Consider the following 14,117-nt stretch of genomic DNA (forward strand, 5'->3'; position numbering starts at 1 on the left):
AGTCCTTTATGCAGACACTTAAAGGGACCAGGTTTAATTCGAATTCATGATCTTTAGGACTTTAAAAATATAATATGGCACACATACCATGTATTGCACATCACTTCCAATATATCTGTCCCAATAATCACAGACATTCATATTTCTGCAAACTATCAATTTTTATATTAAAGGGAATAATAGAAGATTACAAATAGCCTCTTCTCAGTTCAGATCACATTTTTGCTGCTAAATGATTTACTAAAAAATTATGAAATTCCAGCCTAAGTCTTGAAGGTTAATGCACCTGTTACCTCCACTCTCCCGCATCCTCCAGAGAGTACAGGACACCCACAAGAGCAAGGTATTTCCCATCATTGACCCCTAGAGACTAACACAGGACATGGCATATTGTCTGATGTATGTCCTTATAAAACAGTATGTACTTAACTGCTCCACCCCAACAAATACATTATAATAATATATTATAATTCAGAATACTTTCTTACACTTAGCTGATTGACATGCCATACAATTTTCCTGATCTGACAAGAACAAATTGAATGTGTTAACAATAAATTGTTCAGGCTCTGTTTTTAACCCACCATAACCACTTGAGACTATAAACTGCAATTTTTATTCATTTTCTTTATTATTTACATTTCTGAAGAAAAGTTCAAGTTTAGAATAGTAAAATAAACACAACAAAATACCAGGATTGATGTACCCTCTTCCCAACCACTGCTTCTCCATCACATTAGACCAGCTGTGAATGACAGAGTGTCTGTCATATGAAATATCATATGATAATTCATTCATATTGGAAAAATCGTGTCACTTTTACACAGCCTTTCATCAGAGTTCTTAGACCATCTGCATTTTGGCACTTTTCAAACAGGTATGTCTCAGATTAAAGGATTTATGCCTAAATAAACATGTCAATTATGGGAACAAGCTGATACAATATTAACTGTTGGAGTAACTAATTGGACAATAACAATTTAATTGAAATATTGACAGTAACAGTAAATGCTCAGGAGCTGGGGGTGTAGCTCAGTGACAAAGTGCTTGCCTTGCACACATGAGGCGCTGGGTTCAATCCTCAGCACCACATAAAAGATAAAAAAACAACAAAAAAAAAACACATTGTGTCCAAAAAATAAAAAAGAAAAAACAGTAAATGTTCACATTGATTTGTGTCCATCATCATGCATATATTCAAAGGGCTAGGTTCAGGTGACCATCGTCAATGGGATGGTTCTCCGCTCCCCAGTAGAAATATGGCAATGCCTGGAGACATCTTGATTATGAGACTGCAGTAAAGGTGCTGCTGGAGTCTAGTGGGTAGTGGCCAGAGATGCTACTAATACCCTCCCATGCAGAAGATGCCCTTTTACAACAGAGTTATCTTGTCCAAAACATCAGTAGTGCTGAGGTTAAGAAATTCCAACTTAGAAACTGAAATAATTATATTCTTTTATACATTTGTGCCATAGATTTAAAATGAAATGATACTATCTTTTGCAAATGTAAATTTAATGAAACTGGACTCTCGATCTAGTCACTGGTCTTATATATAAAGGAAGTATAACTCCAGTTCCAAAAGGTATAAGAACAATAAATCTTTACTGATATTCTCTTAAAAAATCAATGAAAACCACAGAACACCAAGAAAAGAAATTGAGGAAGAGCTTAGAAGATGGAAAACCTCCCGTACTCCTCCATAGGTAGAATTAATATTGTCAAAATGGTCATACTACCAAAAGCATTATACAGATTGAAAGTAGTTCCTATTAAAATCCCAATGACAATCTTCATAGAACTGGAAAAAGCAATCATGAAATTCATTGGAAAAATAAGAGACTCAGAATAGCCAAAACAATTTTTAGCAAGAAGAGTGAAGCAGGAGGAATCACAATACCAGACCTTAACTATACTACAGAGCCACAGTAACAACAATGGCATGGTATTGGCACCAAAACAGATAGGTAAAACAATGGTACAGAATAGAAGAAACAGAGACAAACCCACATAAATACATTTATCACACTAGCCAAAGGTGCCAAAAACATTCACTGGAAAAAAGATAGCCTATTCAACAAATAGCTCCGGGGAAATTGGAAATCCATATGTAACAATATGAAATTAAACCTCTTTCTCTCACCATGCATGAAATTCAACTCAAAGCTGATCAAGGACGTAGGCACCAGAACAGAGATCCTGCACCTAGTAAAAGAGAAAGTAGGCCCAAATCTTCACCATGTCGGCTTAGGATCTGACTTCCTTAACAAGACTCCTAAAGTGCAAGAAATAAAATCAAGAATCATAAATGGAATGGATTCAAATTAAAAACTTCTTCACAGCAAAGGAAACAATCAATAATGTGAAGAGAGAGCCTACAGAATGGGAGAAAATCTTTACCATCTGTACCTCAGATAAAGTATTAATCTCCAGGATAGGTAAATAACTCAAAAAACTTAACACCAGAAAAACCAAAGGACCCAATAAATGGGCAAAGAATCTGAACCATTACTTCACAGAAGAAGAAATATGAATGGTCAACAAATATATGAAAAAATGTTCAACATTTCTAGAAATTAGAGAAATGTAAATTAAAACTACATTGAGATTCCATCTCACTCTAGTCAAATGGGAATTACCAAGAATACAAGTAACAATAAATGTTGGTGAGGATATGGGGGAAAAGGCACACTCATACATTGCTGGTGGGACTGCAAATTGGTGCAGTCACTCTGGAAAGCAGTAAGGAGATTCTTCAGAAAACTAGGAATGGAACCACCATTTGACCCAGCTACCCCTCTCCTCGGTTTATACCCAAAGGACTTAAAATCAGCATCTTACAGTGACACAACCACATCAATGTTTATAGGAGGTCAACTCACAATAGTTAAACTATTGTGAAACCAACCTAGGTGCCCTTCAACAGATGAATGGATAAAGAAAAAGAAAATGTGGTGTGTTTGTGTGTATTTATATATATATAAATCAGTCTTACAGAGGAATGAAATGATGGCATTTGCAGGTAAATGGATGGAGCAGGAGAATATCATGTTAAGTGAAATAAGCCAGTCCCCCAAAACCAAAAGCCAAGTGTTTTCTCTGATATGTAGATGCTAATTCACACTAAGGGGCAGGGCTAGGGAAGAATAGTTACTTTGGATTAGGCAGAGGGGAGTAAAGGGAGGGGAGGGGGTGTGGGAGTGGGAGGGATAGTAGATTGAATCAGACATTATTACCCTATGTGCATATATGACTATACAACTGGTGTGACTCTACATCAGGTACAATCAGAAGAATGAGACGTTATACTCCTTTTATGTATGATTTGTCAAAGTGCATTCTACTGTCTTGTATAACTAATTAGAACACATTTAAAAAGGTCCTTGAATTAGTGATGAGAGCAAGGCTCCAAAAATTTATTCTGCTCATTTTTTCACTCAATTCTAATACTCCTGAAAGCTATTGATCTTCTCTTTCTGTTCCCTAACCCGTCCTCTCCCACCAATTCATGCTGGATCTAATGCAGAGTAATTTGGATACCCTGTTCCTTACTGTGTAAAACTTTGTGGCTTAAGACAATCACAATTTATTATTTCTCACAATCTCTGCCTCAATGAATTGCCTGGTCAGTTCATAGTTAATAGCAATGGTTTTATAAAGAACACAAATATAAGACAATGTGCCAGGCAATGAGTTAGGCTTTAGGGATACAACATGGGGGAAAAGGTTTTTTTCCTTAAGGATTTTGTGATCAGGTATGGATGGTGTGGGAGAGAGGAAGCATTAGATGCTTTGAAGTCTTCGGTCTCAATTTGCTGATTTTGCTTTAGCTTCTCTGTGACTTATTTCTTCTGCTGAGTTAGGAAATCCAACAGGACCTCACTCACTTGTCTGGCTGTTGGTTCTGGCTATCAGATAGTTAGATTTCAGTTCTTCTCAACATGGATTCTCGCTCTTAAAACCAGACTGCTTTTCTTGCTCGATAATTTTAAGTAATTCAGGACAGCTAAAACAGAAGCTGCCAGATCTCTTAACTCTAAAAATCAAATGACAAAGTCATTTCTGCTGCATTATTAATCAAAGCAAGTACAATATGGGATCAGATTTATAGAAAGGGGAAGTCAGTTCTACCCTTTGATGGGAGGAAGGACAAAGTCACATTGCAAAGGAGGATGCATACTGGGAGCAGAAGGTTTTGTGATCCTAATTTAAAATATGACTTCTGGTCACTATTATTTGTATTCTTCCTACATGCAAAATACACATAGCCCCTCTACAGACACCAAAAGTTACATCCAGTTCCAATCTTGGCATCAAGTTCTAAGTCCAGGATTATGTCACCTGTATCTGTTACAGATGAGATTCCAATTGTAGTTCCTCTTGATCCATAAACCTACAAACTAAAAAAAGAAGTTGTCTGTTCCCCATTTATTCCACATGCAGTGAGGAGACAGGGACAGGGTCATTGCAATGGACATTTCTGTCCTAAAGGGAAAGAACAGAAAGGAGGGAGTAGTCATGGTCCAAAGTCATGTTGAAATCCAGCAAGGCACATAAGTTCCTTTAACTGACAGGCAAGGAACATTCCTTTCCTTCTAGTAAAGAAGTGACTCATGACTGTGAGTGACAGTTCTCTCAACCTTCCTAACCAAAGTCATGTTTTCAAAGTCTTCTATTCTTTTTGAACCAATCTGCTCCTTTGGTGCAAGCTGTTGTCCTAAAAATCTGTTTGGGGTTCACTCTGTTCCCCCAAACCTAATATTTGTACTGGGCATGGTGTGACATATCTATAATCCCAGCAACTTGGGAGGCTGAGGCAGGAAGATCTCAAGTTCAAAGTCAGTCTCAATAACTTAGACTCTAAGCAACTTAGCAAGATCCTGTCTCAAAATAAAATGAAAAGGGCTGGGGATGTGGCAGAGAGATAGAGTACCTGGATCCAATCCCCGGTAGCATGGGGAAGGAAGGCAGGAAGGCAGGAAGGGACGGAGGGAGGGAAGGAGGAAGGAAGAAAAGAAAAGGAATAAAGTTAGTTTGAAATAAGATGAAGACTGGACAATGCCCTTAAGATGAACACTTTTTAGATATTCTTAATAACCTTAAACCTTAGAAACTGTTTTTTTTTTAGTGGAGAAGGTCAAGTAGACACTACCAGAAAACTTTTTGAATTCTTTTGTTTTCCAGCCTTATGTTGAAGTAGAATTGATAGATACAACTTGGTACATTTCAAGATTGACAACGCGATGATTTGATATATGTATGCTTTGTGAATGATTACCACAGCCAAAAAGAACACATCCATGAATGGATACAGATAATCCACCAGGCAATATTATTCAGTCACACACACACAAAGGAAATCCTTCCATTTGTTGCAACATGAATGATTCCGACATGCCAGACACAGAGAAAGAAACTGTGTGGTCTCACTTACATTAGTATTCTAAAAATGCCAAACTCCCCCTGCCTCCTAACTGTGGGTCTTAAAAACATACCCTGGATGCTGTTACCCTGAAGCCATTTCTTACTTTTTGAATTTTTTTCCTGCAAAAACTAGGAATAACAGACCATCTTATTTTCCAGTCCACTAGCCTAGGCCTTCTGCATTTCTTCTAATTTATGCTTGCAAACAAAACAGTCCCTTCTTTGGTTCATCACTTTCTTTTCCATTACTTATAATACACAGCTAAAAGAAGCCACTTGACACTTTCAGCATTGTTCAAGGAACTCCTTTATCAGGATGAACATGTTTAAGTCACTTCAGGTGACAGATTATATAATGTACAAACTGCATGCAGCTCCCTCCAATCTCCAAGAGCATTCCCTCACTGTCTTCCAGTCTCCTCTTCCAACCTGGTCCCAAGGTCAATGCCACATTTTATGTTTTTGTTACAGCACTGCCATACTCCTAGTAGGAATTTCTTTTCAATCAAATTGCACTGTGCAACAAACCACTACCCGATTTTAGTGGATTAGAGTAACAAGAATTTATGACTTCTTGTGTTTCTGTGAGTGTCCTGGTATTTATGACTAGGCTGGTTCATGTGGCTGCATTCATTGGATCAGTTAGACTGGCAGATCCAAGATGGCGCGCTCATGTGTCTGTGTCTTGCTGTTTTTGTTGATTGTCCTCTGGAGTGCTTCAATTGTCTTCCAAGTGACTTTGTATCCTCTGTGATCCTAGACCAGCTTCATTATGTGGTTGCTTCAGGGAAGAGTTCCAAAGGCCAAAACGGAAGCTCAAGGCCTCTGAGGGTTCACCTTTATGAATCACATAAAATTGCATCAGTCACGTTGCTGATCAATAATACAAGTCTCAAGGCCAGCCCAGAGTCAAGGACAGGGAGATAAGAGGACCTCCTGATCTGAGGAGTAGCACAGTCACATCACAAAGGGTATACTGACAAGGATGGGAGGAACTGAGGACACATTTTGCAATCTGTCACAGACGGGTTCAATGAATTTTCTTTTTACTTAAAAATTTTAACATTGGGTAACTATAGCACTTGTTTATTTATTTTATTATGTTCAACTATTCAATAAACCTTGAATCTTTCTTATGTATAACAAAGTTAGTGGTGATTTTAGTAATTATATACTGACAACTGGGAAAATATAATTCTGATTCCAAAACAGTTCATTTGACCCAGGCGATCTAATTGTGGCTGTTGATTAATAACCACCACTTTATCATCTTATGTTTTTGTGTTTGTTTTCCCTATGTAGCCACATTATTTGGTTGTGGCAAGAAATTCAGGCTGCATTTTCCTGTTTTTAAACTTCATTCCAACTTTTTTTAGGGCTGCATCAAAAATAATGGAAAATAATTATTACAAACAATCAGGGGCAGTGTGACTTTAAATGTGATTTGTTTTAAATTAACATTTACATTTTCTGGTATGGTAATCTCTAAGAGTTCTATTTAAGCCATCTTTATTATTAAAGATATTTATTAGGGAATAATGATAATCTGCAAAAATATTAATAATAATCTGTGGCAAGCTGAGTTTTATGCAGGGTGAGAGACAGGGGTCTAATTTCATTTTGCTACATATGGATTTCCAGTTTTCCAGCACCATTTGTTGAAGAGGCTAGCTTTTCTCCAGTGTATGTTTATGGTACCTTTGTCTAATATGAGATAACTAGGCTTGTCTCTGTGTCTTCTATTCTGTACCATTGGTCTTCAAGTCTGTTTTGGTGCTAATACCATGCCATTTTTGTTACTTTAGCTCTGTAGTATAATTTAAGGTCTGGTGTTGTGATGCCTTCTGTTTCACTTTTCCCTCTGAGGATTGCTTTGAATATTCTGGGCCTCTTATTTTTTCAAATGAATTTCATGGCTGCTTTTTTGTTGTTGTTTCTATGATGAATGTGATTGGAATTTTAATAAGAATTGCATTAAATCCGTATAGTGCTTTTGGTAGTATGGCCATTTGACAATCTTAATTCTGTCTATCCAAGAACCTGGGAGATCTTTCCATCGTCTAAGGTCTTCTTCAATTTCTTTCTTTAGTGTTCTGTAGTTTTCATAGTAGAGGTCTTTTACCTCTTTTGATAGATTGATTCCCAAATATTTTATTTTTTGAGGCTATTGTGAGTAGGATAGTTTTCCTAATTTCACTTTCAGTTGATTCCTATAGGAATTAATTAGACTGGAGACCCTGTGCCTACTAGAAGAAATCTTCCCACAACAGGTTAGAAACTAAATTCCTTAACAAGACTCCTAAAGTGCAAAAAATAAAATCAATAGTAAATAAGTGGGGTGGTATCAAGCTAAAAATCTTCTTCACAGCAAAGGAAACAATCGAGAATGTGAAGAGAGAGCCTATAAAAAATCTTTGCCACCTGCACCTCAGATAGAGCATTAATCTCCAGGATATATAAAGAATGCAAAGAACATAACACCAAAAAAACCAAATAACCCAGTCAACAAATGGGCTAAGGAACTGAACAGATACTTCAAAGAAGAAGAAATACAATCAATCAACAAATATTTGAAAAACTGTTCAACATTTCAGGCAATAAGAGAAACGCAAATTAAAACTACTCTGAAATTTCATCTCCCTCCAGTCAGAATGGCAATCATCAAGAATACAAGCAACAATAAATGTTGGCAAAGATGTGGAAAAGGTGTACTCATACATTACTGGTGGGAGAGCAAATTGGGTCAACCACTATGGAAGGCGTATGGAGATTCCTCAGAAAACTTGGAATGGAACCATCATTTGACCCAGTTATCCCACTCCTTGGCATATATCCAAAGGACTTAAAATCAGCATACTATAGGACATGGCCACATCAATGTTTACAGCAGCTGAATTCACAAGAGCTAAGCTATGGAACCAACCTAGGTGCCCTCCAACAGATGAATGAATAAAGACATTGTGGTACATATACACAGTGGAATATTACTCAGCCTTAAAGAAGAATGGAATTATGGCATTTTCTGGTAAATGGATAGAACTGGAGACTATAATGCTAAGTGAAATAAGCCAGTCCCAGCAAACCAAAGGCCAAATATTCTCTCTGCTTTGCAGATTCTGACTCGAAATAGGCAGAGGGGGTGATATGGAAGGAGGATTGGAAGTTCACCAGATTGGACAGGGAGGAGTGTGGGGACAAGGGTAATGGGAACAGAAAAGACAATAGACTGAATCAGATATAACTTTCCTATGTTCATATATGAATACTCAACCAGTGTAACTCCACACCATGTACAAACACAAAAATGGGAAGTTATACTACATGAATGCATGATTTGTCAAAATATATTCTACTGTCAAGTATAACCAAAAATAACAAATACAAAATAATAAGTTAACCACTAAAAAAGTAAAATATTTTATGCTGAAGGTTGTGGCTCAGTGATAGAGCACTTGTCTAGCATGTGTGAGGCACTGAGTTCAATCCTCAGCACTGCATAAAAATAAATAAATAAGATAAAGGTATCATGTTCATTTACAAACAAAATTAAATAATCTATGGCAAGATATTATGAATGCATTAATATTTGATAATTTTAGTATTTTTGCCAGAGTTTTTTTTTCAAACTTATCTACATTTATTTAAACAATGTATTTTTCTTGTATATATACATATACGTCTTTGCATATATATATATATATTAAATGTGACATTGATTAGAGACAGATGTACTCAGGAATTCATGATTTTGCTCTTTATGATTTTTCATGCTTCTGGTAGAATTCATTATGCATGATTAAGGGCATACTCATATACTTCTCAGAAATAAGTACTTATAGAAGAATTAGTTCAATATATTTTAATATAGTAATTTCAGTTACTGTTAGTGTTCAAAAAACACCATCTGGTAGAAAGGATATTGGCATGTGTTTTAATATTCTTTTTATTTAGTAATGCTATGTACAAGCTAATAAGCATAAGATTCTGTAGCACAGTTTTACATAACATATTGTTCATGGAAAATTTATTATTCATAGTAAGATTAAAAGATAATCAACATATTTATAGACACTATGTTTGTATGATTGATGACCAAGATTCTGTAGCAACCCAGGGTGCCATTTATTTTTTGACCTCTGTGTTTTCAACACATGAGAACCTCACGGTGAACTATAGTGGCCCTATGAGCGAGTCACTGCTAATATTAAATAATGTTCTTTTAAAAGCAGAGACATACACATAAATAGAACCTTAAAACTTTTCTCATAGGGGTTATTTCAGTTCTTTGTCAATAGGATTATAAAGAAATGTTGTTTTCATGTCTATTTTTTTGTAGGTTGATAGACATTTATGGCATATTTGTCTTCTGCAATTTAAAGATTTTATGCTGTTGATATCAGACTTAATTAACAAATATGGAAGTAAATTATTCAGGCTTTACATAAAAATAAGAAAATGCTAACAATGAAATTTTAGAATTTTTTTTCTTTTAGGAAAATAATACATAAAATTAGAAAATATTTACTTAGAATTCAGCTGGCTGTATCTGATAAATATAAAAAGTAGACTTTTAGGATCCAGCAAAATCTGGTTTTATAGGCATAAAAGGAAGCATGTAGAGAATTTGACATTTAGACATACACAATGCTACCAGAAAAAGAGAATTTGAGCACTCTAAAAGGAGGTCTTTTAACTAAAGTCTAAATATAAAATCAGAGATTTGCCATCAGATGGTAAATCTGAAGGTGGTAGCAGTGAAAATGTAAAAATTTAAAATCAGGAAGCAGCATATAATCAGTAGGTGTTCTTAAATTTATGACATCCTACACTAACTCATGCTAATTTAACATTTTAAAACAATGACATCTTGGTTTATAAAAGAATATATAATTTCAAATTAAGTCTAAAAATTTTCATACACTAACTGTATCTACAGTCTATTTTAGACTTAGAATTGAAGTTTATGTATTATAAAGTTCTGAATTGCATCACACTTAACTTGATTAATTTTGCGGCAGCATAAATTTATTTATAGAACTGGAAAATTCCAAAGCCAATCTCATATTTGACTGTGGATTTATAATTTTCATGTGATTAATATCTGTTAAGACCAATATACTAATTTTTATGTTATCCTCAAGTAACATTATGATATTATAGGACCACACTTCTGGAATCTAAAATCTGGTCACCATTGGGTGACCTTGGTAAAAATATTTAATTTCTATGTGTCTTGGCTTTCTTATCTGGAAAACGAGAATTGTAATAGGTTTCATTTATATGTTTGTTATAAGAATGAAAGCTAATACATGTATTGTAGTTTATATTATATAATTACTAAATATATAATAATCAAAATAATTAAAAATTAAAATAGAAAGTGGTATATATCTCATTATACATAGATGTATGTAATTATGTATGTGGGTTAGCATGTACATGAGTCCCTGGTATATAGGAAAAGTTACCTTCTGTAACACTGAGTTGTTTTTGTTCTTGAAAATCAAAACTAAAAAGCATGTTCGAAATACTTTAGAAATACTGGCATTCCATGAATTTTATGTACATATCCAAAGTTTCTCCAAGTGTAAAGGTCTAGTTTAAAGGTTTCCTCATCCCTTCATCGCTATTGTCAAAGCTGATCAGGTTTACATCCTAGTCGACAGTCAAATCCAAGTTGAAGCTGTGGAAAGATCAGATCTAGACATGTGAATTTGAGCATCATCCCTCAAAGGGAGAGGAACTGAGAGTAGGTGTGTTCATCTCTGTCCCCCACAACATGTCCAGTCTAGTATCAAACATTTGACACCCAGGAGAGGTTGGCTGAGCAAACCAATGTCACCCTTCTTTCCAAGGGATTCAATGGCATCCGCTCTCTGGTCTTCATGTCTTTAAACCTCTAATGAAAGCTTTCCTGGACCCTGTTCTTTTCCTTCTTCATTAGTCTTCTCTTGTTGCATAACAAATTACCACAGAGTTTGCCGCTTCAAGCAGCACACACTTATTATCTCCACATTTTCATGGGTCAAGAGTCGTGCACAGTGCAGCTGCATCTGCTCAGAGTCCCACAGGCTACAAGATGCAGGCTGACTGCATCCTCATCCCCATTCTCTTGAAGGGACAACCCACTTTTGAATTTGTCCTCATTGCTAGCATTGTGGCTATAAGATGAAGGCCCAGCTTTTTACTGGGTGTTGGCTGGAGGCAGCTCTCTACTCCTAAAAGAAAACCACAGTTCCCCACCTTTGAGCACCTTCGTAGGTGGTTCACAGCATGCTGGTGTTGGGGGAACCTTAGCAAGGATGGAGTAACTTAAAGCAACAGGATCACAGGTGCGACATCCCACCAACTTTCATATTCTGTTAGCTAGAAGCAAGTCACAGGATCTGCGCACTCTGCCTACACAAAAGTGTGGACTCCAGGAGGTGGGGATTTGGGGAGGTTGCCTAGGGTATATTAACCCCACTCCCCATCCATGTTAAGTTCCTGTAATACCTTATGTTTACAACTCTATCTTAATACTGCTGTGTAACCCACTATATGCATATGCCCTTGTCTGTCTGTCTCTACCTCTTCATCTCTGCATATCTCTCTACACACAGAACTTGGCATTTAGTTGGACTCCACACACTTTTATTTATTTATTTATTTTTATTTTATTTTATATTTTTATTTTTACAGACTGCATTTTGATTCATTGTATACAAATGGGGTACAACTTTTCGTTTCTATGGTTTTGCACGATGTAGATTCATACCATACATGTAATCATACATGTACATAGGGTGATGATGTTTGTCTCATTCCACCATCCTTCATACCCCACCCCCTCCCCCTTTCATTTCCTTCTACATAAAGTTCCTCCATTCTTCTCTCACCACCCACTGCCCACCCCCATTATGTATCAGTATCCACTTATCAGAAAACATTTGACCTTTGGTTTTTGGGGGATTGGCTTATTTCACAGCATGATATTCTCCAACTCTATCCATTTACCTGCAAATGCCATATTATTCTTCTTCATGACTGAATAGAGAAATGCAAATTAAAGCAACTCTAAGATTTCATCTTACTCTAATTAGAATGGCTATTATCAAGAATACAAAAAATGATAGATGTTGGTGTGGGTGTGGGGAAAAAGGCACACTTTTACATTGCTGGTGGAGTTGCAAATTGGTGCCACCACTCTGGAAAGCAGTGTGGAGAATCCCCCACCTTTTGACCCAGCTGACCCACTCCTCAGTTTATACCCAAAGGACTTGAAATTAGCATATTACAGTTAAACTTTTATTTTTAACAACTTTGTTGAGGGACAATTAACCAGTGAACTTTCAGTAAGTGAATGAAGGTAAACGTAGGGATGAAATGGTGCAAATTTTAAAGTATTTGCTAATAATTTTCAAAGGACAAGTCCATGTGATTACGTATTTAGAATTGTGTCAGCCCTGAAAGACAATAATCAGTCAAATGAATTAGAAGATAAAATGGTTTTATGATTAACTCTAGGGTTGTGTAATTTTGATTTTTTCCATAGTATAAATCCATGATGCCTTATGCTATCTAACCAGATTCTGTTTTTCTCCTAGATGAGCAAGAGATTGTACAAAAGCGTACTTTCACAAAATGGATCAACTCTCATCTGGCCAAGGTAAAGGAAACAACCCAGAGTTACAGGTTTGCGCGGTTTAAGCCAAAAAGTCATGAAGTGCACAATCTGGAGGAACGCTACTGTTGTTTTTGTCCCCGTTATGATCAATGATGGGGCCATCCTACCGGCTGGTTTAATTGTCACCTAAGTGAAGCATTTACAAACTTTGCCTCTGGGAAGAAATGGGCTGAAAGCCAGTCAGGAGCAGTTACTTCAGGTCAATTCTACGAATCTTGCTCAAATATCTCCCCAGTTATTGTCTCTGTACTAATTTATGTCAGATTTGTGCTCAGGTGTTCTGATACCTGTTCAGAACACAAAGAAGCAATAAGTGTCCTGCCCTGAGCAAAGAGGTTCATCTGAGATGATGGCAGTGCCCTCTCCAGCTGCTTTGATGAAAAATACTGTGGAGGCGAGACACTAGGAAGGCTGGCATCTTTCCAAGATCGTCCACACTAGCTTGTGCCAGGTGGTTTTAGTCTTTCTAGGGTACCATGATGTCTTTGCACATAAATACTGAAACGCAATAGATTTCAATCTTAGTATATTGTAATAAAATCCACCTCTTCTGCTGCTGATGGGAAAAGAAGTAAAACAAGAAGTATCACATTTGTTAAAATAAATTTAGATGATTGGACAATTGTCTGAATTCAGCTGCTAGTCCTTTTGTGGATGGCAATGGCAGTAGTATGTAAGGCACAACCCTGAGGGGTTTTAATCAGAGACCTGCTAGTTTAGATCTGGAATGTTGCCCAGAGACCCACGTGTTAAAGGTTTGGTCCCTAACTTGGCAGTATTGGGGGCGGGACCTTCAAGCTGGAACCCAGTGGGTGGTCTTCTGGCCATGGGACATACTCTCTAAGGGATTTGTGGAACCCAGCCCTCCTCTTTTTCTCACTCTGGATATGAGATGGACAGCTTGGCTCTGTCACATGCCTCTCCCACCCCATGATGCTCTGCCTTGCCAAAAACAAAGGGGTCTGCGGACTATGGGCTGAAGCCTCAAAACTGTGAACCAAAGTAACATATTCTCCTTGTAAGTTGA

The 14,117-nt window shown here is 36.7% G+C and overlaps 1 protein-coding gene across 13 annotated transcripts in view; it reads left to right on the forward strand.

Moving 5' to 3' along the window:
* Syne1 (spectrin repeat containing nuclear envelope protein 1) overlaps nt 1–14,117 on the forward strand; it is a 443,098-nt gene that overhangs the window by 72,942 nt on the left and 356,039 nt on the right. For all 13 annotated transcript variants that reach the window (XM_047557257.1, XM_047557256.1, XM_047557258.1 and 10 more), the window contains exon 3: nt 13,011–13,072. In XM_047557257.1, the coding sequence (XP_047413213.1) occupies nt 13,011–13,072 (62 nt within the window). The remainder of the gene's footprint in view (nt 1–13,010; nt 13,073–14,117) is intronic.

This window comes from Sciurus carolinensis, chromosome 7 (genome assembly GCF_902686445.1).
Source record: "Sciurus carolinensis chromosome 7, mSciCar1.2, whole genome shotgun sequence".
Taxonomy (NCBI): Eukaryota; Metazoa; Chordata; class Mammalia; order Rodentia; family Sciuridae; genus Sciurus; species Sciurus carolinensis.